We start from the raw sequence: 26,634 nt of genomic DNA, 5'->3' as shown, positions 1-26,634 counted from the left end.
TCATTTATTTCCTAAAGAGGCAAATGAATGTTACATAGACTGTCTTGCTAATGGTAAAGTGAGGGAATTAATGGGTGATCAATTCCTAAGTTTCCCAAAATTAAAAGTGATACCCATCCAGGATCCAGTGGACAGAGACTATCCTTCTACCAAAAATCAGTCTATTCTTACTTGAAATCATTAATTTATAGACAGAGTACTTAGGGAAGAGTTAGGAACTATGCCATCAGGCAGGCTAAAGAGTACATTTAGAATGGAAATATTTATCTATCTATATCATATATACGATTTTTTGAGGAAAGAGCAGAAAAAGGGAGAGCTCCATAGAAAAAGCATATCATACTAAACAGAAGTTGACGGTGATGAATTTGTTTGTAAAGTATAATACAATTTTTAAATTTTTTCTGGATACTAATCAGTGATGATTAAACCCTTTTTAATAAAATAAGTCATAGTGTACTGGTATACTTTAAAATACTTGTAGTGCTATCCAGCTTATGCAAGCATACCTTCTAGAATCAAATTTTACCACAAGTGAGAAATACATGGGGGTCATTGGTTTTCAAACCCTGTCATTTTGAGTTCTAGGACTCTATGCAGTGGCTGCAGGTAGACCATGGAGCTGTCGACCATCCCTTCAGCCTGAATAGCTCTGCTTTCATTGATTCTACATTATAGGTTCCTTGAAATATTTTATTTGTTAAAAAGCTTCCAATGATTAAAAAACAAGTTTGAAAACGTGAAATTACTGAGGCCCCAAGAGGGTCATATATGTGAAGTCAAGACTCAATGTGACCGAAATCTACAGAGCCCCATACTATGCTTGGCAAAATTTGTCCACAAATATTATTGTTCTCATAGTCATGACATGGGCAGTGCTATTTTAGGCTTCATGCTTAATAGTAGGAAGATAAATTGATACCAACAGGCTAGATACTGGATCTCAAACTTTTGATATCATTAGAATCACTTGAATTGCCAGGCTGCACACCCAAAATTGTTGATAGAGCAAGTCTGAGGCCTAGAAATTTGCATTTCCTTCCAGTTTCCAGATGATGTTGCTGCTACCTGTGTGTTGGTCACCTTCTAAGGACTCTTGTACTAAGAAATCTGGGCACAGACTGTGTTTGTAAAGCCACAGTGTTAGACCTGGGATTCACCTCAGTGACTCCAATAGGTTAGGCCTTCTCTCACCGACTCTCAAGTCATATTTGCTGCTGACATGCACAGGTCTCACCCTACAGCTTCTCCAACATCACCCCAACCCTTACATCTGGAGAAGACTCAGTCCTACCCCACGGGCCACTACATCTACTTACGGCGCTTCGTACCATCGCCGTTCTTTGTGCTGTCCGAAACTTGCTGCTTCCTGATGCTGTCTTCGTCTGCCTTCCTGTCTCTTCCTGGGCAAGCACAGATCCGGGCCTCGAAGCAACGGCGGCCCAGGACCTGCCCACTAGGAATCAGAGAAGAGAAGAGGAAGGGGTTAAAGTCAGAGAATTTGAAGGCCTCCTGGAGTCCTCCCATTTCTGTCCCCACTGCACATGGGCACCCTCACCACCCGTTCCACGTGGCTGCTCTGAGGAAGGACCTGGAGCACTTGGCAGAACACGAAAGTGCTTCTATGCCACAAGCAATATTAGTAAATAACATTCCATTTGTTCTGCAAAGAACCTCCAAGCCATTAGCAGAACAGCTGTATTTAGCTACATATTTTGAAGGAAACTTGAGTTAAGCCAGTGGATGTCTTAGGATAAAATCCCCTTAGGCAGCCCAGACTTACTCAAAGAAACTGTTAAATGCCTTGGGGCCACATGAAAACAAACACTGTCTAATCAAAAACAATTCCAGTCAAATGTCAAGAATTCAGGTATAAAGCAACTTATACACCTTCCCAGCTCTTCTTTCCCTTCTACTTTTACCCACCCTCTTCTGTCTTCACCTTCTGTGATCTTTTATAGTTAGTGTTTACAGCAAGAATCTAAAGCACAAAGGACAAAATCAAGGGCAGCTCTCCACTGCGCATGCAAAGTTAATCACAAAACAGACAATTTCACTCTGTCCTCTGCCTGTGATCGTTTGTAAAATGACAGCTCTACACATGCCACTTACTCTCTGGTTTCTAGAGTAACAATGATTAAGATTGGACGGCGGTTCATCCCTCCAACACAACTGCTGTTACACATGAAATTGTATAAGACTGTCGTGAATTCAGTGCCAACCTGAGAACAGGAGAAAGAAAAAATCTGTATTAATGGTAGTTCAAACTGATGTTCTTTTTTCTCAGGTTTTCCCTTTCTTGAAAGAACTCTATTTCTAAAGAAGGGAGAAGCTTCCTTCTAGGAAGGAAAACTCTGAAAATCCATTGTAAATTCCTCTAGGCTTTGCCGTCTAGAAAGCTGCAAGCTAATGTTGGCAACATTGGACAAGACATAGGTAAGATAAGCTTTAACAGCTCTTTGATCTTTAATCCCATTCATATACAAACAGAACCAAATCACCCAATTCAAATAGGCTATACTCAATACAATAATATTCCCGAAAGGGAAGAGCTAAAAAGAAAATCACTACAAACAGCAGCACTGCTCCAAGGATATTTTTCTTATGTAGACAAAACAGTATGACACAGATTTGATTATACAGTCCCATAACTAAAAACCCTGGAGCTTCAAAGGTCCTCCAAATTAAATAAAATAGTCTGAAGTGTCTAAAGTGCTCATTCACGGTTAAGGCAACTGAAGCCCAGAATAGAGAATCATATGCCAAAGATCCTCACAGCAAACCAAAGAACTTTGGTCTAGTTCCTCCTGTTGCTTTCCACTCCACTACTCTGCTCTACACAACAGATTTATAAACTTGCCCTTCTGGTGAGTTGAATTTCAGCTAAGAGATTCCTTTTAGGGACTCCCATTTATATACTAGTGTAAGAATACTTACATTCATTACTGGGGCATGTCCACTACCAATTGCCAGTTGGATAAAACAATATCATTTGTAAACCCATTTTCCAGTTCAATCGTTATCTGGATGGGAACATGAATGGGAACACGGGTATGGAGCCATGTTCCCAAATTAATTCAGTACGTATTTAGGAGTTATGAAGGGGAGGAACATGGAAAAGAGAGACAGAAGGAATACAAAAAGTTGCATATTTGATGATAAGGACTAAGAAAATAATTAGTGCCAGAAATACTCTGTCATCAAAACTAACACTTCAGAACTACCTCAGTCAGTTGGTTAATCATTTTTTCTTTTCTTTTTTACCTGGGGTGGTTCATAAGGTACCAGCACACTCTGTCTTCCTGTGATGGGGTCTTCTACATATTGGGCATGGCTGTTCCCTTCCACTCGAATCAAATGACTAGGAGGGGCAATCTGTCCTGCAGAACAACAAAAGACAAAACAGTTAGTTTGCTTACTCTCACAAGAAAGAAGACAAAACAAAACCACATAGATAGCATTCTGGTGGCCAAAAGAAAAAGGAAAAATATATGCTTGAAAAAGGAACGATCCTGTTGCTAGATATCTAACACAGGTGGATATCTCAATCTTGATGGCAGAAGGAAGGGCTGTAATGCTCTTCTCTAACTGAGGGAACAGTCCTTGCTTTGAAGTTTAAGGTTAACTATTCAAACTGTTATGAAATTGTATGACCACATCAATTACCTCATCCATGGAGGGGATTTTGCCATTTTCCATAGAAAATGGAAGAAAACCAAGCAATGCTATCCCAAAGTCTGAATAGCAAAGATACTAAGTAAGAGGACTGGAGATATAGTTCAATGGTAGAGCGTCTACTTGGTATATGCAATGCCCAGAGTTCAATCTCCAGCATGGACAAGAAATCAAACAAAAAATCTAAATAAGAAGCAGAAGATTGGAAGGACACGCTTGACCTTCACTTTGCTTATTTCTTTCTCCTTTTCCATCTTAGGCCTTGCTTTGGTTAAAAAGATAAGAAACTTGCTGGAAAGACTGTGTTGAAAGAGTCCCAGGTTGGAGACAAGAAAAGGCAAGCAAGTTTTAAAAGGAGCCTAGGCAAAGTCTTACAAAATTGTAATAGTTGGCAAGTCTCCAAAAGAAAGAAACTGCTCCAAGAATTAGCAGCTATAAAGCTGTTCTTAACTTCTGCCTCTGTAGTTCTGTTCTATGAAAACTACTGAATAAAAGTAAAAAGCTAGGTCAAGAAGTGCTCTTCAGCATCATTTATCTTGATCCAAACAAAACAACTATTATGTGAAAAAATTGAGAAAATATTTTTTAAATCGTCATTTTGATGGAACACAAGCATTTTAGGTAAACTGATAATGAAGCCTATCTACATGGAATGTTCTTTATGCAAATTGTTAAGCGAAAGGCAAGATGTGAAGGCATGGCTAAGGCAGCCATGTGGGCAAGAACTAAGAACTAATGTGTGAAGAAGAGTTGTGTGAAAGAGAATTTTGGGTTTATTTTCTTCTTTTAAATTTATCCATTCTCTTTCTTCCTTTAGCAATTTTACTCTATTACTTGCTTTATATTGACGTATTCTAACTACCTACCAATATTGGTTTCTAATATTTTTACATGAAGTATCCCAACTCCCAACCCTTTCTGCACCATCACTAGGCTTTGATGATTCATTATGTTTTCTCCCATTTTATTTTCTACTTCTCCAATAAGTTTCCCACAAGTCAGATCCAAGGGAACCCTTAGAGGTTCTACAAAGCTGTGGTGCTCAGAAGATGGGGGTGGTGCATACATAGACATAGAGCTTAAGTGAAGTCCTCCAGAAACTTGTCCTTGACTCCTGGTCCTCCATCTGACTACCCCATCTTAGGTTCTAAATCTTCCGTTTCCTCTCCTTACTCCTCTTACCCATTATTTTCCTTCTCATTTCTTTTTCTTCCCCATTTTCTCTTTAATTTTGTTCATTATTTCTCCCCATCCCCCTGCCCCCTCTTGCCCTTCCAGCTCTCCACTCATCTAGACTTGAAAGTCACTCTGGGAAAAGCACAAACATTAAAGAACACTATAGCCTGGGCCGAGCAGAATAACTATCACACTGTTCTGCTTATACCCTCTCATAAAACAAAAACAGCAAGAAAAACAAAGCAGAACAAAATAAAACAAAAGGAAGGAAGCAGTAAGGAGCAGAGAGACCAGTCTAGGTAATTCAGTAACCACTAATATTAAATTAAATAGTTTAAACACTGTAAAAGCCACTTTTTTTTTTTTTTTTTTTTGTTACCAGGGATTGAACTCAGGGCACTGGGCCACTGAACCACATCCCCAGCCCTACTTTGTATTTTGTTTAGAGAAAGTGTCTGAGATGCTTAGTGCCTCGCTTTTGCTGAGATTGGCTTTGAACTCTTGATTCTCCCTGCCTCAGCCACCCAAGCTGCTGGGATTTCAGGTGTGCACCACCACACCTGGCAAGACCACAAATTTATTTGTCATTATACTCAGATACTCAGTCAAAAAGGAGGCTGAGCTGACATTGGATTGCAGAAGCCTGAACCAGGTAGACAGGAACCAAATAAAAGGCTCCCAGGATTTTTACCTTCAAGGAGCTCATTTAAAGAGACACAGATTCTAATCACCCTTACCCTCATTGAATTCACGGCTCAGCTCATGGTTGGGGCAACGCTTCACCACTTCAGTGACGTGTTCAGCTTTCTTGTAGACAGGCATGGCACGGATGACAGCTCCCTGAGGAGGTGGGGTCATCACCTTGATCTGGATGGGGCATGTCTTTGCTATTTGGCAGTACAGTTTCTTCAGCTCGGTGGAATACTGCTTGGAGACGGGGCCAGAGGTGCAGGGAAGGAGAGAGCCAACAGGAGATATTGTTACATTCCAAATCACAACAGTCAAGGCATGCCCACTTTTTATAGGCTTTATAGCTGCATGATATTACTGTTACAATATACATGATATTTGGCAATCTTATTAGAGGAAGTTATATTCATTAACCAAATCAAAACTTTTTTTCTCTGTAAACAAAATATTATGTTGCTAAAGGTAGCACGTTTGTGCCATTATTTCCTACTATACTGTCTTTAGAATGAAGAATTTAGGTTCAGAGGAGTTAAAAAAAATTATGCCATGAGTAACTTCACTGCTCACCAAAAAATGAACAGAAATATAATACTTTCATATGCAGAGTGATACTGACCAACAAAACTATAAAGATAGCTTTGTGCTTAATAAATTATAATTAATTCTGCCCTTATAACTCTAGAGATATTCACAGGAATTGGTGTTTGTAGAATGCTTTTTGAAGACAGGATATCTGGCAGAGAATGAAGGTAATTTATCTGATGTCAAGCAGCTAGAATACTGTTAAGCATGAGCACCCGCAAACTATTGCACTGATCTTCTGATGTCATAAGCAAAAGAGAATGCAAGAGCTGGGAGAAGGCTTTTGTTTCTATGCTCCTCAAAATGACAGGCATCATGTAACACAGCTGATCACAGCAATGAAAGGAGCCAGATGTAGCTCTTTTCCCTCATAGTGACTGAAGTTTCCTCCCCACTCTTCCTTCTTCAAGGAAAGGAAGTTCAGTGGAGGTTAGTTAGTTGGAAAACTGAAAAAAACAACAACAACAACAAAAAAGAGTGAAGAAAGCATGAGACCTAGAACAAGGACAGCATGAGTCCCATCCTGCGTCCTGCATTGCTACCCTTTCTCCTCTCTGAGCCAGAACAGAAAGCCTTCATGCTAATCTTTCACTGTACTAAACCTTGCTCTCTGGGTCTTCATTCTGACTCACTCAGATGCTGGGATGAAACCACCCAGGCACTGGAAATCCTGGCCCAAAGTGGGGCACCTAGTAACATGTAACCAAACAAAGGGTAAACACACTTACAAGCTGCTGTCATCAGTCGGCAGCAACATCCTTCCAGGGGAGGGACACAGGGGAGCAGCAGCCAGAGTGGCAAAAAGATTCGTTATTGATAGTCTCACCCCAACTCACCCTAACTCAACCTATAGGCAAACAGCCTAGCAAAGAGCACAGTTTAAATGATCAATTTATCTCTTCCTTTTGAAATATAATGTTTATTTAAACAATATTTCTTTTTCTCTCAACCATTTCAGGCATATGAATTTTTCAGTTAAAGACTTCCTAGTGCTAGAAGAGTATTGTGAAATCAGTCCCCCATGCCCACAGGCTAAGGATTTAAATGCAGCAAAAGGGTTTTACATAGCTGGGAGATACAGGAAACATTCCAAAAAAAAAAAAAAAAATCAACCACAGAAATAAAATTCTACTTGGGAAACACTGAATAAAATGTAGATATATGCGTTTTGCCCTTGTGTTTTCAAATCATTACAAAGGCATTGTTTTCAGACATATTAAGAGTTCACTTTTATGGAGAAGTCTAAGGCAGTAAGTGCATCCATCAGCATTTCAGTTAGGAGATAAAGGATACATAATTCTGAGTTTTTATCAAATGAACCTAACAAAAAATGACTGAAAAATCAGTCTGACAGCTATCACCTAAAGGCAAATAAGGCATTCTTTCAAGTATGTAAAGATTGCAAAAAAAGAGTAATGTTCAGAGTAGGACAGTTTCTTAGGAGAAACATTCCATAGCAATAATTAATATACTATAAATCAAATTTGACAGTCTAAAGTACAGAAGTACCAAGAATAAGGTTAGGCATCATCAAAAACAAATCCTTGCTCATTCTCAGGGTAATGGTAATCTAAGTTAGGTAATCTAGGTTATAAGTTAACTACCAATAATAGATTCATTAATTATTGAGTTCTGTTATTAGAAATTCAATCCTCACAACTGCACTACGAGGAACATATTACAGGTATACAATGACTTAGCTGAAACCCTTGGGGCCAGAAGTTTCAGAAATCAGAATTGCTTAGCAGTTAGAAGGGGAGTAAAGTTCATATATCAAATATGATAAATACCTCCATCAGCAATTAAAGCAGTACTTCATCATACCCAACATTAACATTCCTGTAGGATTCATAAATATTCACTTGGAGAGGGAAACCATGATAAAGCCTCACAGTTCAGGCTAGATTTCACTACCAAATCACAATGCCACAAAGTCAGAAAATTAAAACAAAACAATTTTGAGTTTTCAAAGCTCTTTGAATTTCAGAATTGCAGATAACAGATAATGAGCCTGTATTATTATCTCCATTCTATAGATAAGAAAATCAAGGCATAGAGAAGACATGCCTGAGGTCACAAAGAAGATCTACTCTGTCCTTGTCATGTAACAACAGTAGGTTACCTCTCTATTCTTTCAGCTCAGCAGTGCAAATTTTTGTACTTGTACATTTTCTCTAATTTACAACATTGTGGCTCTTCGAAAACTGAACTTCAAACATATACGATCTTCTCTAATGTTAAAATGGAGCTTAAAAGTATTCCACTGAACATCAATAATTTTGCTCTCTTTCTCAGTAAAATGTTTGCTTGTTTAATTTCAGGAAGAGGAAGCAAGTAACACAATTGAAAAAAACCTGGGCCGGGTGGAAGTCTACCTGGGCTCTAGTGACTTCTAGTATGACTCTGGGGAATTTGAGAGTAAGAGCCTCCTTTTAGCAAGGTTTAGTAAGAACTTTATAAGGTATCCCCATCCCTTCAAACCCCTTCTCCTCTACTTTCCATCGCTTGTACTACCTCTACAAATTTTTATCACAAGCTTTTTAAACATATCATACGTTTGCCACCCACAATTCAAGTGTGCCACCCTGTAGAATATTCCTGTTTTCCCTCGGTTCTCTATCCATGTCAGGGCAATGTACATATTAAACCCAGTGAGGAATGCATCTCATGCTGCAGGCCGTATTTTCCAATGTTAGTGATGAGGGTTTCATATTTGAAAAAATCAAAATACCTGACCAGGGCCAAGATGCCTTAAGTGTGCTGCTATTTATTAAACTAGAGGGAGTGAAGTGATCTGCCAGGATCTGTTCTTTACAAAATCGAGTCTCTGCCCCTCAATTTGCTTTTTGTGGCAAGGTGGTTTTGTGATGACATTTTACATTTTTTCCAGTATGAAATTCAGTCTCCTTGACCTATGCTATATTAATAACTCCTTAGACTTGGGTCATATCATTTATTCCTTAACAAAAGCCCTTTATATATTTTCTAATTTTCTAGGCTTCCTTGAGATTACAAAAACTGGAAATTGATTTACATCAAAATTTTTAAATGCTTTGTTGATTCAAGTTGACAAAAAACTGTGAATTGGAGCACCTATGAATTCTTGGAATATCTGTCTTTCTCTCTGGGATTTCCAAACTCATCTCAAAATTGCTTCCTAAGATTGACCTAAGATCCTTTATTTCTAAAGCCTCATTTGCTTTCTTGCATGGGGATTTTGTTTTAATCAACTTTACTGATGTATAAATTTCCTGTAAAACCACCAATTTTTAACTATATAAGTTGATGACTTTGGACAAAAGTGCACAATTGTAGAATAACCACCACAATCAAGATACACAATGCTTCCACTCCCTCTCAAATTATCCTTTCCTCTTTGCTGGTAATCCTTCTTCAACCCCTGTGCCTGCTTTCTCAAACCATACTTTTACTTTTTCTAAAATATTCTATAATTGGAATAATACAGTATATAATCTTATGTGATGATACTTTTGAGATTTGTCCATGGTTTTGTATATATCATCATTCTATTTTATCTGAGCAGAAATCTGTTAGTTAGCAATTTACAAATTATTTTTAGTTTTCTCTATTATGAATAAAACTATTATGAACAGGCATGCACAAATCTTTATAAAGACATGTATTTTCATTTTTCTTGAATAAGTACCTATATGTATGATTTTTGGGTAAGTGTATACTTAACTTTATGAGAAATTTCTGAAATGTTTTAATGTTTGACAAAGAGGGTATGCCATTCTACATTGCTGGGTTTCAAAGTCTTGCCAACATATGGTTGTGTGTGTGTGTGTGTGTGTGTGTGTTTTAATTCAAACCATTTTAATATGTATATAGCAGATTTCATTTTGGCTTAAATTAACATTTCCATGATGATTATTATGTTGAGCATCTCTTCATGTACTTATTTCATTTACAATTACATAAAATAAACATACATTTATATTCATTTTATGTAAGTTTAGATATTCATTTTATATTAAATATTTCATACCTTTTAGTTCTTTTTTTTTTTTTTTTTGAGGGCAGGGAGGGTGGAGGTACCAGGGATTGAACTCAAGGGCACTCCACCACTCAGCCACATCCCCAGCCCTACTTTGTATTTTATTTAGAGACAGGTCTCACTGAGTTGCTTAGTGTCTCACTTTTGCTGAGGTTGGTTTTCAATTTGTGATCCTCCTGCCTCAGCCTCCTGAGATGCTGGGATTACAGGCATGTGCCATTGTACCCAGCTTAAAAATAGAACTCTTTTTAAATTGAATTTCTAGTTGTTCATTTCTAGTATATAGAAGCATGGCTGCTTTTTATATATGTAGCATGTATTCTGTTACTTTGACAAGTGTATTTATTTGTTCTAGTGGCTTCATGTAGATAGATGCCTTATGATTTTCTATACATCAACTGCAAATAGAGTTTTACTTCTTTCAAATCTATGTGCCTTTTAATTTTAATTCTTACCTCACTGCAAGAATTGATCAAGGGTTCAATCTGCTATAGTTTCTTTTTTCAAATTAGAATCTTAGATCATTGATTTCAGCTGGTCTTGTTTTTTTAATATAAACATTTGATTCTACAAAGTTCCTTCTAAGCACACTTTAGCTATATCCATAAAATTTTGATAGATCTAAATTTAAATATTGAGGAGCATATGAATCATTCCTTTTGGGTATTCTTTTAGTTCCCTCTCATATACAATATAATAAGTGACAATATTTAACATTTTTGGAGAAAAATAATTCTCTACATCTCATGCTTGTACCATAGGTCCATTTCTAACATATTTATTTCCCCCTTTGATTTTCTTTTACCATTTAATACAGATATTTTCATTGCTATCCCTAGGGTTCTTATATCTCTAGGTAGGTTTCTACTGCACACAAGCATTAAGTAAAGTATTCAGTTAATTTTATAACTGAAAAATTTATATAATTTCTATATAAATTCAGTTAATTTATATATAATTTTATACAAAGACGGAATATTTTAAAGCTAAAAACTTCTTTGTTTTCACAAGTCCATTATATTGAATTTCCAATAGCTCTTTGGATGGATCTTAAACACTTCAAACCTTATATTTGAAAGCTAGAAGTATCTCACCCCATAACGTTATCACTATGAGAAAAGTTATGAAGGATTAAAGACTTTTATTAACCTCTTTCCAACTTCTATTTCTACATATTATGTGCTTTTTTTTTTTTTTGAAAAGTATAATAATGTGCACATAGAAGCTCTGGCAAAAAAATTATATTCATTAACCTATAGCTATATAACATTATCATTTTGAACTTTTCTCTGTCTACTCAAACATACATACACACAACACCCTTATGTAAACTGAGGGCATAAGATTAAAAATTGAGTATTCTTTATTTAACATAAGGTGACTATTTTATAGTTTAAAAATACAATATTAAGGGGTTGCTATTAAAGTATTTAATCATATAATTCTTACAGAATAAACCAGTTTAAAAATAATACCAGTCAGGACATTTTAATACATAAATCTTTGGTACATAAATAAGTTTTAGTTAGATCTCTTGAAACGGTAATTGACAAAAACAAAACAAAACAAAAAACAGTGTTGCAGAAAAGTCCAATCTGAATTTTTTTCCATAAAATTGCTTGTTCTGATGTCATGTGTATCTAATTAGAACAAATAAAAAAGACACATAAAAAGAAGAAGACTTATGAAGCAAAGATGGACATGGACGTAGGAAAGTTCCTATCAAATAATCCAAGCGAAAGATGAAAGAGACTGCTGGTGGAGAGGAGGTGGTGAGAAGTATCTGGTTTCTAGGTATATTTTCACCAGATTTGCCAATGGATAGGTTGGGATGGGAAAGAAAGGGAAGACAATGTATTCAACTAAAGCAGGGAAGAAAAATGTCATAGTAGCAGTGATATTTAAACTAGGCTTTACAACTCAAGTTATCATTCATCACTGGATTATGTACCCCAAGAAGGGGAGGTTGGAAGAACCAAGAGGCAGGCAGCAGGCTTTCTATGAGGAAAGCACATCGTGAGTGAAAGCAAAGGGATATTTACTGTGGGAAGTATCAGTGGGCTGGGGAAGGAGACCGAGAAGCAAGCAGACAGCAATGAGATTAAGGAAGGAGAGCAGGACCAGATTCTAAGGAGCCATGGATATCTTGAGAAACTATCAAAGAAGAATCAGTGAACACTGTAAGGTGGGAGAAAGAATGACTCATAATATTATTAAGAAATACAAAGCTGAAGCAAAGAAGAAGCAGGGAGACCCCACATGAATTAGTCAAGCAAGAAATTGGCCTAGACTATTGAAAAAGAATGAAAACGTAGAGAAATGAGAGTAAACTTTCTACCCCAAATTCAGTGTTCTTGTTATCATAAAAGATGTGCATGCATGCACCAAAACACACCAAGAAACATTGTTATTTAAAGCAAAATTTGCTTACAAAAACAATGCCAGTTATTTGCTTAACTCTTATCTGAAATCAAAGTGGAATGAGTGAGTTAGTTTTAACATAGGGCTCCTACTATTCAACAGTCAGCTAAGACCTGGCTTAGTCAATGGACTCACTAACAAATAGAGAAGAGAGTTTTAATTCTGGACAAATAAAATAACATAAAGTAATCCTGTAATTAATAGATTAGTTTCCTTGTGAAGGAGGAAAGGGCTCAGTTCTCAAAGCCAGGAAAGCGACTGTTACTGTAGTCTATAACTGGGGGCAACACTTACTAGATTAGGAGTCAAAAGACCAGATATAAATCTGCCTCTTCTACTTATTCCCTGTGTCTTTATGCTGTCACTTTGCTTTTGACAGATAGGAAAAATGTATGATATATATCTCTTAAAGTGGAAGAAAAAAATCCTTAGTCAACTGAGAAGACCAACACAAGTCATGTATTTTTATTATCATAGAAGCCTCATCCTTTATAAGATCCTCCACACAGAATGTTTAATGTAGCTTAAGCAATTTTGAGACTATTATGCAAACTTCATTTCCACTTAAAGAGAATGTGGTTGTTACCAAATAACAAAAGTCTGCTGAAGTCTGAATATTAACCATTAATGATTAATCATGACTGCATTTATCTATATATCTGCTAGCAGTCAAATTCTGAATCATGTTAAAGAATGAGATTCATTTTTTTGAAAAATGAATTAATTTGGTTTATCCACTTCTATACTTTTTAATACACATCCATATATCTATAAGCATACATAATATAATTTTGTGCCTTTAAAATGTACCTAAATTACATTTTTCTATATTTATCCTTAGCAATCTATTTTTGCTTCTCATGTTTTCAAGATTTATCCATTTCATACACACAGATACTTTACATTCATACTAATAGCTGGAAGGAGGGAGGCAAATGAGATAAGATGGCAAGGAACATTTTTCTTCACCTATACTTTATTTAATAAAAAGAGTTGAACCAAAACTACTAACAGTTTAGTATGCTAAACTGTGAATACTAACAGCTACTCAGGTAACTACTAAAGGATACTCAGTTAAACAGTTGATACTAACAGATACTACTTAGGTGTCTTCATTTACATGCATTTATTGTGTATGTTTTAAATATTTCCTAATTTAAATTTTTAATGAATAAATTCAGCATGAGCAGCACCAACCTTTAAAACTGTTACAGACCTATGATTTCAGAACACACAGAAGATGTTAGAATCCAGAAGGAACACGACATAATATCTTGCCAAGTCTTACTCTCCCTCCAATTTTCAGATATACAGCTAAGACTCACAGAGGGGAAATGTGTTCATTAATTCAACAAATATTTATTGAGCTCATGCTTCATGCCAGGCTTTGTCATGGATCCTAGGAAACCCTAGTGCTCCTTTTCCTGGAGAACATGGTATAAAGGAACACTGATATTCAATCGATCACATCTAAAACTGTGATACAAGTTCTGTAGAAAAGGCAGAGATAGAAAAGGTGACAAAGGTCTACTTAATATAAGGGTCAAGAAGTCATCCCTGAAAAAAAATGTTTTTTAAAACCTGCACCACTAAATCCAGGCAATGAGGGGATGGACTGAGACTTTCTTACTTCTGTAAAGGTAATGCTTCTGTACTCTATCATACTCTAATTACAGAGTTTCCACAGAAAACCAACCTGCATTTTAAACCAAGGCCTTGATTCTATGTTTCCATTATTGAGTCATCCTAATTCAAGGCTTTTTTAGTTGAAGATAACTTTGTTAAAATTTTCTTAAAAAGTGAAATCAGGAGAATTTGAGCTTCCGGATCATTTGGTTTAGGTACTTCGTTTACGAAAGCTAAGCTCCAGAGAAGAGATGAGATATGCTTAAAAACACTCATCAGCCAGGACCAGTGTTCTTCCTTATGTACAACGTGGTCTTAACGTTCATAACACTGGGCTATGGTGGGCCTGGTATATTTGGTACCAGTGAATTTACACAAATACACAACTGGAAAAACACATGAAGAGACAAAAAGTGTCAATTTCAGAGTTCACCTTTAAAAAAAATGTGATTACCAACTTCCTAAAGGATTATAAGGGTACTGCTTTTTGCCTCAGGGTCACATCCATTTTAGTTTAATAAATAAGTTTGTTTAGGAATTGAGATTTTCTTCCTAAATGGTAACCTTATTCTCTGAATGGGAGCGCAAAAGTAAATAAAACATAAAATGTCCAATAATTGTTTTAAGAACTAGCTCTGCTCCATCAGACCTTGGGCTAGATAAGTCTGCAATGGGTTCTACTAATCTATTTTTTTTAAAGAGAGAGAGAGAGAGAGAGAGAGAGAGAGAGAGAGAGAGAGAGAGAGAGAGAGAGAGTTTTAATATTTATTTTTAGTTTTCAGTGGACACAACATCTTTATTTGTATGTGGTGCTGAGGATCGAACCCAGGCCATACGCGTGCCCGGCGAGCGCGCTATTGCTTGAGCCACATCCCCAGCCCCAGGTTCCACTAATCTTTTTTACATACTTAGTTAAGACACCAGGTGCAGCTGTGGCTCTTTAAACCATGCACATCCTAATGTGAAATTAGAAATAAAATATTTTGATAAAGAAAAAAAATAAAGAAAGCACATTTGAATGAATTTGCTTCCAAGGATGAGAGTGACTGACCTCTCCAAAGTAGTCCTGAACATCTGACAGCCACAGAGGCATTTCGGTCAACTCCCACAACCCCCCTGAATCTTGAGCTAATTACTCATTGGTGCAAAAATTAGAAAGTTATAGTGTTTTAGTTTGAATACTTCACAATTTGGTGCAAACCATTTGAAGAACCCTGTTTCCAAGTTCACAACGCCCAAGTGAGTCTTTAAAAAGAATGTAGAAATGGAAAAGACAGTAGAATAAATCTAACATAATTTTCCTATGAACATATATAAAAATACCTTAGTGAACCCCATCACAGTGACCACCCACAAGAATGGGGTGCTAATTAGAATAAGATATATCCTATGCTTGTATAACTTTATCAAAAGGGATCCTACTCTTATGTATAACTAAGAAGAACTAATAATTTTTTTTAAAATGAGGGGAAAAAAGAATGTGCAAAACAAAGTTGTGACCATCTTTCTGAAATCTGATCAGACATAAATAAAAAGAATAGGAATCAATATATTTTCACATGTACATGTTTGCAAATTCAATATGTTGTTCATTCCAAGGAAGTGCTAACCCATGATAAGACTGAAGAACCTAATTATTTGTTGCACTCAACCAAATTTCCTCATCGAAGACATGACAGTTTTGAACATCAGTATGAACAAAATATTTCTTTAATGCCATGGAAGAGAAGTGCCTGAAAACTAACAAATGAACTCAACTCTTTCTTGTTATCCAATATCCCTGACAAAATGGAAAAGCAATCTCCGCCTACATTTTGTTTTGTTTTGCAAAGGAGGGGAGGAGGTTTGGCATACTAAGGGGTGAGCTGCTTAAAGCCAAATATCATGTTCAAATAAAAATAATTCCAGGGGATTTTGGAAAACAAGAGCAAATTCTGCTCCTTTACTAATAATATGTTGCAAAGAGAAGGAAGGGGGGGGGGGAAGCATTCCTGTGATTAGGACACCACCATCACCACCTGCCTCAGTGACATACTATATTATATACTCCTGGCTGCCAGACTAGTAATTCAGTACAACAATTCATAGAGATGCCAGCTGATATCAGCACACACCTGCATAATTTTTGAACAGCTCCCTTTCCTGAAGGTACAAGCAAGACCCTCCCTCCCCACTACATTAAACCACAGATACACACACACACACACACACACACACACAACTTTACTTCTCTAAACTTATTCCAGAAAAAGTGCCAATATTGTATGTAAATTTCAAACTAAATATGGATAAAATGAACTCCCAGGGAATGAATAAATCAATAATTATATAAATCATCTTGTTACTCAACACTTTTTTATGGGAAGCAGTTATACAGGCCAGTGCCAAAGCCTGATACTACAATTCCAGATTGATCCGCATATGACATTCTATTATACTAAAAGGAAAAGTTTAAATAAAATGTACATTATGTCTATTGAGTGAACCCACTAAAAAAATTAGAGTTAGCTTATAAAACCAAATGCAGTTGTGACCCATTAACACTTAGGGAAAATTACCTATCCAGAGAGAATGGCTGGTCTGAAAAAAAAAGAAAAATCTAGATGTGCTTAAATACATCAATAAACATATTAGTCTCATTTTCTTTCTGGCTTTCTGAATGAATCTGAGTTCATTTAAAATAGAAAATAAGGGCTGGGGTTGTGGCTCAGCGGTAGAGTGCTTACCCAGCACGAGTGGGGCCCTGGGTTTGATCCTCAGCACCACATAAAAAATAAATGAATGAAATAAAGGTATTATGTCCAAATACAACTAAAAAACAAATATTTTTTAAAAATAGGAGAGAAAAAATTAACAAGATTTGCCAATAATCTTAAAGATAACTACCATTCACTAACAGAAAATGCTAGATGTACTTCTAATTTATGGTTCCTATTTTAAGAGAGTTCAAAAGAATGCAAGAAGTAAAATGTGGTCTGTGATACTTTAAATAATCTAAAGTACATGGGAAAAATGTCAAGCCCAAAAGTTGTCATGACATTTCCATGAATCTCAGTTTAGCAATTATCAAGTACAAAGCCTGTCCTAATGGATGTTAGTGTTATACTAAAACATTCACAGATTTTTTTTTTTGCCTTTTCTAAACTGTTTTCCCGGGAATTGCCAAATTAAAATTTCCCTTTCAAAAGGTATGAGGATAGTAAAGTCAATAATTGTAATTGGTAGAGGAGGCCTTGGAAAACTAGACCCAAACATCTAATTCATTAAAATACAGAAAGAGTCCTATTCAGAAAGAGGTAGACACAGCTGCTATTTGGTCTGCTTCTAACATATTAAATAACCATCCCATTGAATTGTATTGGGATAATTATATACCAAACTCTGGATTTGTTCTCTACAAATAAACGTACTTGAGAAACACTACAAATTTTATAGAAAAATATATTTTTTAAATTTTAATGATTAAAAATTGCTCACTTCAAAGTTTAAGTATATCCATTCTAAACAAACTTCAGTTAAATGCTCTGTAATGGACAGTATACCTAAATATCAGAAACTGAAAAGGGGGGAGTGAAGGGGTATATGTAGTTTGGGAATGGGGCAAGACTTTCTTTTAACAAGCCAGACTTAAGGGGTTGGGTTAAAAAGCAAAATATCATTCAAGAGGCAACTGATTTTCCTTCCTGTGACTAGGAACATGGTTTTATCATCCTATTTCTTTTTTTTTTTTAATTTGTTTTAATTAGTTACACATAACAGTACAATGATCTTGACATATTATACATTTGAATCAGATGGGATATAATTTCTCATTTTTCTGAGTGTACAGGTTGCAGAATCACATTGGTCACGCAGTCACGTATATACCCACAGCAATTATACCCTATCTCTAAACTGCATGTAGTTAACTGGGCAGTAATAGCTTTGTGAATTAGGAACAGGAAGACAAGGAGACAGGATTCTAGTCTTCAAACTGTCCATGAATTGCTGCATCTTCATGGGCAAACTATGTCCCCTCTTGAGTCTCAGCTCCCTGATTCATATACCAGGCATTCCACCTCAAGACTCTATGTCAAATGAACTTGCAAACAGGTCCTAGGCCACCATATCCTTTTGGATCTACAGTAAGAATCAGGCAGAAGCAGATCCCAAAACTGGCCCCAGAGTCATCTGGCAAGGTATTCTCCTCCCCACCTCCCTTCCTGCCACAGCCGTCTAGCTGCCAGACATGTACGAATTGTGCTCTTCATAGTTTAAAAAAAAATCCTTCCTCCAAGCACTTTTCCTGACAGCCCCAGCCAAAGGGCCGCCTGTTGCCACCTGTCAGTTGTGGGGATTAATTACCTGAGCTGAGGCTGGGAGCGGCACATTCTTCCTGAGGCCTCACCCACAGATGTTGACATCAAGCAGGTGGGCTGTCTGCTACTTGCTCACCATGAAGACCAGCGGATGGGGCCTGGCAGGTGGGGGTTCCAAGGGACACTTTCATTGTACCATAAAGCAGCACACCTCTGTGGTTGAGGAATGTGCACTGGGGCCTCTCCAGGAGACCACAGCCAGTTCTGTGGCTGGCCCTGGGCATCAGCTGAGGAGGCAGCTTGGGCCTCCCTGTAGGAGGACAGCATGCTGGCACCAACCTTGGGAAGGGGTGGGGGTGGAGTCTGTTAGCCTCATTCTAGTTGCCTGAGGTTATGAATTTGGTAAGCCAGTTTAAAAAAAAAAAATGTGACAGACTTGATTGGTAATTTTGCAACTTTATCTCCCCAGGAGAGTAAAAGGACCTTTCATGTAAAGTTTCCTGCCACTGCCACCCCTGTTAACCCTGCCTGACCAGTAATACTATTCAGTTACCTCCACAAAGTAGACCCTGGAAGGCATTTTTCAGAGGAACTGGTATACAGACGGTGCTCAGAAAATGTTAGCTTACCTTCACATGTCTCCTACAGTCATATCAATATGAGCCTAAGGTCAGAGTGAGATGACTGCTGTTTTGTACATGTAAAACAGAAAGAGTGTGAAGCAACACTCCAATAAATGGTACAGTGAATTGAACTAGAGGTAGTTGTCTTCTCAGTGCTGATCAAACACCTTCAGAACACTTTCCTTACTACCTGACACACATGGGCTCCCTGTCCCTATGTAAACAAACTTGGGAAGACACAAATATCTGTTGAATAAAAACTCTTTTAGCAGGAATCCTGGTAGAATAAAGGACTTTTACTCCTCACCTTCATAGTACATATTTATTTTTATTAAATAAGACCCAAGGAAAAGATTCCACCAGGAGTTAGTAGGAAGATACAACTGTGACTTCTAATTTCTAATCCTGCCATCATTTCACTGTAAATGTATCTGGACTTCTGCTCTTCAAAGAGATGCTATCTGGGGGACATGGTTGATAGGCAGATAAGAGAGTTTTTTGGATAGATGTGTGTGCTTCTCTCTTTCTCATAGCAGCAGACAGTGTATGCCAACCCTCCAGCTACCCTTCCACTGTGGAAGCAGTAGTCCAAATAGGGGAACTGCTATGCATTTTAGTAATCATTTGCCCTTAAGGTAGAGAAACTGTCATCTCTCCCCCTCAGGGTGACTCACTGTTCCCAAGAGTCTACAAAAATCATAGGCTACTACAACTACTGTTTCTGTTCCTTTGGGGCCCAAACTTGTAGCTCCTGTTCCTTCCTCAGCCTCACCTTGGCATACCAAGAAGACAGCCTTTGGTTACAAAGGCAAGAACTCTGCTCAGAGTTCAGGTCACTAACTGCCCATAGGGATATGTCTTATCCTCTGGTTTAAGATGAAGCCTTGCACTCAAACTAGTTGGAGTCCCTGTGCCGTCATATCCCCTATAGCCATACTTCTTCAACCTCCAGATGCTAGAGATGAAGGTTACTGTCTATACTTCCACACACTCTTTCACTCTCTTATAAAATGACTCATGGTAAATAACTTTTCAATCTCTAGTCCCTAAAGAGGGCCACACGATTCCTGATAGAAACATTCAGAAATCATTCATTGCTGAAGGCATTTACAGCCTTATTCCTATGTCATGGCCCATACATCCTTGGCAAGAAAACACAAAACACACATGCTTTTTTCTTGTAGATCTGTCACAAAGTTTTTTTGTATGTTCATTCTCAAAGTGAGCCCTCAGCTCAAATAATGTAATTTATTTTGTATCTGCGAGGCACTTTTTATGGGAAGGCTAGGTAGGCCTAAAGAAGAAATGGAACAGTGTATATTGACAGTGTTGAAGATAACAGCATCTATTGATTTCCATAAATTACACTATAACTCACCAATATGTAGCACCCTTAATAATTATAGAGCATTTTCATATATCCCATTCATTTAATTCTCAGCTACTCTGAGAAAATCATCTTCTCTTTTTTGTCAACAAAGAATAAAAATCAAAGGCTTAAGTAGGTATATTAGTTTGCTGACAATAACACAATGATAGAAGACCAGTTTAAACCTCCAATCTAGGTTTTAAATTCAAATCCAGGCCCTTAATTGTACATATTTCCATACCATACATGCACATTATATGATGTTTTCCTGCGGGTGATGGAGTCCCTGCTGTGTTCGAGTTATTGTACTACATGTAAAGATGGCAAGAGGTGGGACCAAGTCTCTACCCTCCATTTGGAAAAGACCAACATACATATTTATTTTTAGAATATAAAATATAAATATAGAATTATGACACAGACAAAGCAGAGTTTGCATTTCAAAGTGCTTTGTAGATTTAAAACCCAAGATCATTGAGAAGACTTGAAAAACGTTTAACATTGCTCCTAGATGCTGGGCTTGCAAACACTGCAATGAACATCTTCCAAGCCTTTACTGCATGTGTTCACCCTCCCCCATCTCTTCATCTCTGTCTCTTTCTTTCCTCATCCTTCCAACAAGTGTTCACAGGTAAGCTCTTTTTAAAACAACAATTGTTTAACAAAATTAGTCTGAATTTGGAGAAGAAAAAACAAGCAATTAATTCCTTAACTGTTTAGCTTACTAATTCAGGTTTTAATTTATAAACTGAATTATGGATAGACATCTCATTTTTTAAGATTTTAATATGATAATAAAAACATTAATATCTGCACCCTTTCACAAGTCTCAGCATCTCCTACCCCTAGATGTATCCTCAAGTATTCTGTTTATAAGGAAAGATATAGAAAATAGGGATCATGTTTTGATATATGAAATATAAAAAGCTAACCCCTATTGAATATGATGTACAGTATCCACACTTTGATAAGTTCTTTTATGTCTTATGTGATCTTCATACTTACCTGTGAGGTAGATGCATCAACTCTCATTTGCCAATTATTTAAACTGAGAGGTCAATGGGTTAAAGAAGTTTTCTGAACTTTCATAGCTACTGTGTGCCAGGGCAAGGCTCAAATCCAGTCTCTGGTTCACAATGCCCTTGTTCCTCACCTGTATAGGCAACAGCGGAGGGTACTGGGGAAGAAAATCCTCCTGCTGGCCTCAAGCCCCTATGTGGATTTAGCCAAGTGATGCAACTACTGAGCCTGAGTCTTAATCTTTAAGATGAAGATACTAGTATTAGCCACTACAAGCTTGTTGTGTCAGATGAGAGAAGTTCATGCCATCCTGATCTTACCTTGCTTAGTGTCAACGCCTGATGAATGGAGCTATCATTTTTGCATCACGTTGTTTAGTCTCAGTAATTATTCTCACTATGCATTTTTATTACCAGATCAGTAACCAGCTATTATTTTCAAAACAAACTTCTAGGTATCCTTCTTTACCTCGGCACTAGCTAATATTATTGTATGGGAAGATATGTTTCTTTGATAATTTAGAAAACTAAGAAAATAAAATAGGGACAATGAAAAAAATTAGAAGATTAGTTCCAGCACTACAGATGAAATCAGTTAACTGGACTCTCTATTCCATTTCTGCAGTTCCCATAATGCACCATGTTTCATTTTTTTTTCCCCAGGGTGGGTAGAAATAGAGATTCTACTTTCTGCTTCTACTTATAATATATCAACTCTAATCCTGATGCAATGTCCTTCTGACAGGAACTAAGACAGGCAAAGAGTTTTAAATCTCTCCATGAAAGAGTTCCAACAATAATTGTTGAGAATCACTATTACTCTGATATTTTATATCCTTTATTCTTTTTACTTCAGAGAAATGGCTGCCCAGGTGTAAATATAATAGGATTTAAAAATGAGGGAAATGAGTAGCAAATGGATTTCAAAACATAAACAGAGGCGATGCTTGTTGATCTCCATTAACTTAACTGTATTTCTTTTCAAACTTAATGATACTGGGTGCTTTTTTGTGTTCTGTGAAAGTGAACTTACAAATGCTAAGAAAAGTCTAAGGGACTTTAAGGTCCCTTCAACTACAGCTGTCCCCACATTTCCATGTGAACAATGCTGAGGTAGATTTCTTTGAAGGCTATACCATCTTGCAGGCAGGTTGCTGAGTTTCTTTATTTCAGATAAGTACAGGAAGCTAACATGCTGAAATGCCTAGATCCGAGGGGTTATTGTTAAGATATTGCCAAAAAGGAAAGGTGTAACTTAATAAATTAGATCAGATTTGCTCTTTAATGCCTTCAAGCCAACTCTTAAACTTTTGCTCTCCTCTCTCTTTTTAAATAAATCCTTAAGAACTAAAATGATTTTGTGATGTCTATTTCCATGGTTGTTAATTAGGCACTATGTAGGCCACTATTATGTAAGTGTTTGTGTGAGCTGCAGGTGGGGGTGGTGGAGCAGTGATTTAAACAAACCCTTTCCTCTGCTTGCAACACCTCTTAAAAGCTTATCATAATGTTACTTCCTACTTCTTTATAGTTCACTTGTTTAAGATGGAAACATGCTTCATCTTGCTTGCTATTTCTTTATTCTCTATAAACTTAATATTCTAATTGGCCCCAACAGGGAACAGAAAGCAACATACTCATGTTGGTCATGCTATGCAGTTAGAGTATATTTATTGTAATTTTTTAGTAATAACAAGAAAATTAATAAAGCAAACCCTTAAGGATCGGTTGCCTATACCAACAATTTTGAAACACTGAGCCAGGCACAGCTGTGCACTCCTATATACAGTTCTAGCTATTTGGGAGGCAGAGGAAGGAGGATCACTTGAGCCTAGGAGTTCAAGATCAGTGTGGACAATATACTGAGACTAACTCCAAAAACAAGTCAAAACAAAATAACAGAAGGAAACATTACAAGGAAGGATAAGAGAGAAAGGAAACAGAATAAGACGGTTGCAACGAAAAATGGAAGAAAGGAGAGAGGGAGATGGGAGACGCATGAGGCTATGGAAAATGAGATAGCTTAGTTTGTACCAAACTTAAAACTCATGTGCTACCTTTGATAGCTCGCTAATGCTGAACCCAGGATGATGAGAGAGATAAAATATTCCCTTATCCTTCGAGAACTGTTTTTTGAAATGGGGATGGGGATGCCAGATAATATCTAACACACCCAGTTATAGTTCCATTTTTTTTTTTTTTATGGTGCTGGGGATTGAACCCAGAGCCTTGTGCATGTGAGGCAAATACTCTACCAACTAAGCTATATCCCCAGCCTACAGTTCCATTAAAAAAAAAAAAAAATGGATCTGATTTTACCCTAAGTACCAAATACTGCATGAATTATACTTATGCTAAATATTTCTCTCATTGTTTATCTGAAATTTATTTTTAACCAACTCTCTGTAGTTTTCTATTTGCTAAATCTAGCAACACTAGGTTGAAAAAGATAAAAACTTTCTTAAATTTTTATGACCTGCATTGAAAAGGTCAAATTTATGCACTCTATGTATCTGTCATTTATATTCAATATTTGTAATATTTCCCATTCTGTTTCCAGTCAAGTGGGTTCACAGGCAAGTTGAAAGGGGAGAGAGATGTTTCTGGCAGAGGCAACAGCAAGAAACCATGAATGGAGAGGGAAAACAAAACTTGTCTTGTGATGACTGTGATATACCTCTTCAGTTCTCAACCAGAGTATCTGGAAACCCAGCACACTGTGAAGGACACGGTGCTCACACAGGCAGAAGCTCACACCCCCACTCTCCAAACTGATGTATAATCTCAAGAAAAGTAATATAACCCTCCATCTGAAAAGTGAGGGTTATACCTGCCAATATAACATGTTTGTTATAAGGATTAAATGTGATAACATATAGATGTGTGTTTTGAAAACTATAAAGTATTTTACAAACAGAAAGGGATTATCATTCATAGTCCAGGATTGGTCCAAAAGGAATACTCTCATCAGAGTGTGACATCGTTAGAGGTCAGTGTGCAGTCACCAACAATGGCCTATATTTGATCTGAGTTGTGTAGTAAGAAGTTCCTTCTACCTGCCACTGTAGAAAAGAGTTTTGGGGAAAAAAGTCCAGGAGCATTGATGGGGCTATTTGAACCAAGTGTATCAGAGGTGGGTACATGGAAGGGCTTGCTATGAACAGAGACAGTGAGAACAAGATGAGGAATATTGCCAAAATCTACTCAGCAGGATACCAATGATTCTGTTTCTTGGGCACGAGATGAGGGATGGTAGCATAATTTGGCTAATCAATATCATTATTTCTCAAGTCACAGGACAAAACATATTGGTTTGCCCAGTCCTAGAAGAGCTATACTTTTCAATGCTACCAAACATAGCAAACACAGACCTAATGCTAGAAGGTATCTGCTAAATGATTCCATTTTCCTAAGGTGAAGATTATCATTACTAAAGTGCTGACTATTCCTAGGAAGCTCAAACACCACCTACATTCAGTTTTACATCTTATTCTAATGGTTAAGAAAAGTCAACTCTTTTTATTTTTGGCAGGGGGAATGTATTGGGGATTGAACTCAGGGGCACTCGACCACCAAGACACATTCCCAACCCTATTTTGTATTTTATTTAGACAGGGTCTCACTGAATTGCTTAGTGCCTCACTAAATTGTGGAGGCTGGCTTTGAATTTGCAGTTCTCCTGTCTCAGCCTCCCAAACCACTGGGATTATAGGTATGTACCCGGCAAGAAATGTCAACTCTTAAAATGGAGACACTGACATTCTTAGTTGCACATATACATTTGCTTCATCTCCTTAGAAAAATCAAGTAAAAATGATCTGTTCTTTCAAAATGGACATTTTCCTGAATGTGGAATGCTGACAGAAACAAGAGCGAAATCTCTTGAAAACACCCAATACCCATGGACATAAACCATTCTCCATTCAATCAAAGGGACAGGCATTCTGAGCACCTGCTTCAAAGACAGACCCAACAATGGCAGCACCTAACTAGTGAGCCACATCTTTCTTCACTTGCTTCTGTGGAACTCCTTAGGATGGTTTAAACCCAGACATATACTGTGGCAGCAAAGTAGCTGTTGTTAAGGTGGGGACTCAGCACAGAGTAAGAACGGACTGCAGGGCTTTCATTATGCTAATTACATCTGAGATACCAGAGTCTAGTACACATACTAGAGTCAATTTTTCCACTTATTTATCGTATTGGCCACTAGAGTCTTTCCAAATAGGATTAACACACACACACACACACACACACACACACACACACCCCAAAAAGAAGAAGAAAGAAAAAACTAAAAAGCTCAAGAATTTAGAAGTAAACGGCAGAGATAACTTGTTTTAAATGTCTTCATAATCTATAATTTATTTCCCCCTCATTTAGTCTTTTAGCACTTGAGGTTTAATTTTTATCAAATATAATGAGCTATCTATATTTTTTCAGGTTATATAAATCACTGTCTAACTAGTTTAAAAGCTATATGGAGAATCTGAGATATAAAGATGGAAGGAATTTAATCCTAAAACCTTAAAATTTTACATGTGAAGGATCCCACTGTAGGTATAGAATATGACTCCATCGAGGTCACAGTAAACTAGGGACAGATTAAAACACAGATTTTAGTCTCACAGGAGTTTCATAGGTCCAGGATACCCTCCCTCTATCCCAATGCAGATGAAAACATTTAGTGCAGGACCTGTTCTCACAGATAGAAAAGTAAACAAATGTATATCCTTAAACAATTTTGCAAAAACAACAACAAAAGGAAGAGAAAAACTTATAAAATCAACATTATATTTTAACAAAATATCAAATGTACTTGAAGTTTTCTTCCAAACACTGACTGAGTCCAAGCAAAAATGCAGATTCAGAGAAGTAAGAATTGTGTTTCCCACAAAGAAAAGGGTGTGCCTGCTGTGTCTAGGGCAGCCAGTGCTTTCACCACACCAGCGGCTTCACAGTCACAATCAGCACAAAGAGGAAGCAACCCACAAGTTCAGGGACCTACAGCCCCGTACTGGAATGGTGTGATCTGTGAAAACAGCTGCAGTACCATGGTGGAGACCCGTTGCACACAGAAGTACACAGAATGAACGCTGGTCTCCTGTTTTTGTTGATGTTCATTCAGAATTCCTCT

At 37.1% G+C, this 26,634-nt stretch overlaps 1 protein-coding gene across 7 annotated transcripts in view; it reads right to left on the bottom strand.

Moving 5' to 3' along the window:
• Tp63 (tumor protein p63) overlaps nucleotides 1-26,634 on the bottom strand; it is a 214,620-nt gene that overhangs the window by 22,579 nt on the left and 165,407 nt on the right. For 5 of the 7 annotated variants that reach the window (XM_027951456.2, XM_027951461.3, XM_027951464.3 and 2 more), the window contains 4 exons: nucleotides 5,589-5,775; nucleotides 3,265-3,380; nucleotides 2,113-2,222; nucleotides 1,320-1,456 (listed from right to left, as the gene is read on the bottom strand). In XM_027951456.2, the coding sequence (XP_027807257.1) occupies nucleotides 1,320-1,456; nucleotides 2,113-2,222; nucleotides 3,265-3,380; nucleotides 5,589-5,775 (550 nt within the window). The remainder of the gene's footprint in view (nucleotides 1-1,319; nucleotides 1,457-2,112; nucleotides 2,223-3,264; nucleotides 3,381-5,588; nucleotides 5,776-26,634) is intronic. The other 2 variants (XM_027951457.3, XM_027951468.2) reach the window with 1 other exon arrangement.

Source organism: Marmota flaviventris, chromosome 8, assembly GCF_047511675.1.
Source record: "Marmota flaviventris isolate mMarFla1 chromosome 8, mMarFla1.hap1, whole genome shotgun sequence".
In the NCBI taxonomy this organism is placed as follows: domain Eukaryota; kingdom Metazoa; phylum Chordata; class Mammalia; order Rodentia; family Sciuridae; genus Marmota; species Marmota flaviventris.
The sequence above is the reverse complement of the archived record's forward strand: the minus strand, read 5'-3'. Positions and strand labels throughout refer to the sequence as shown.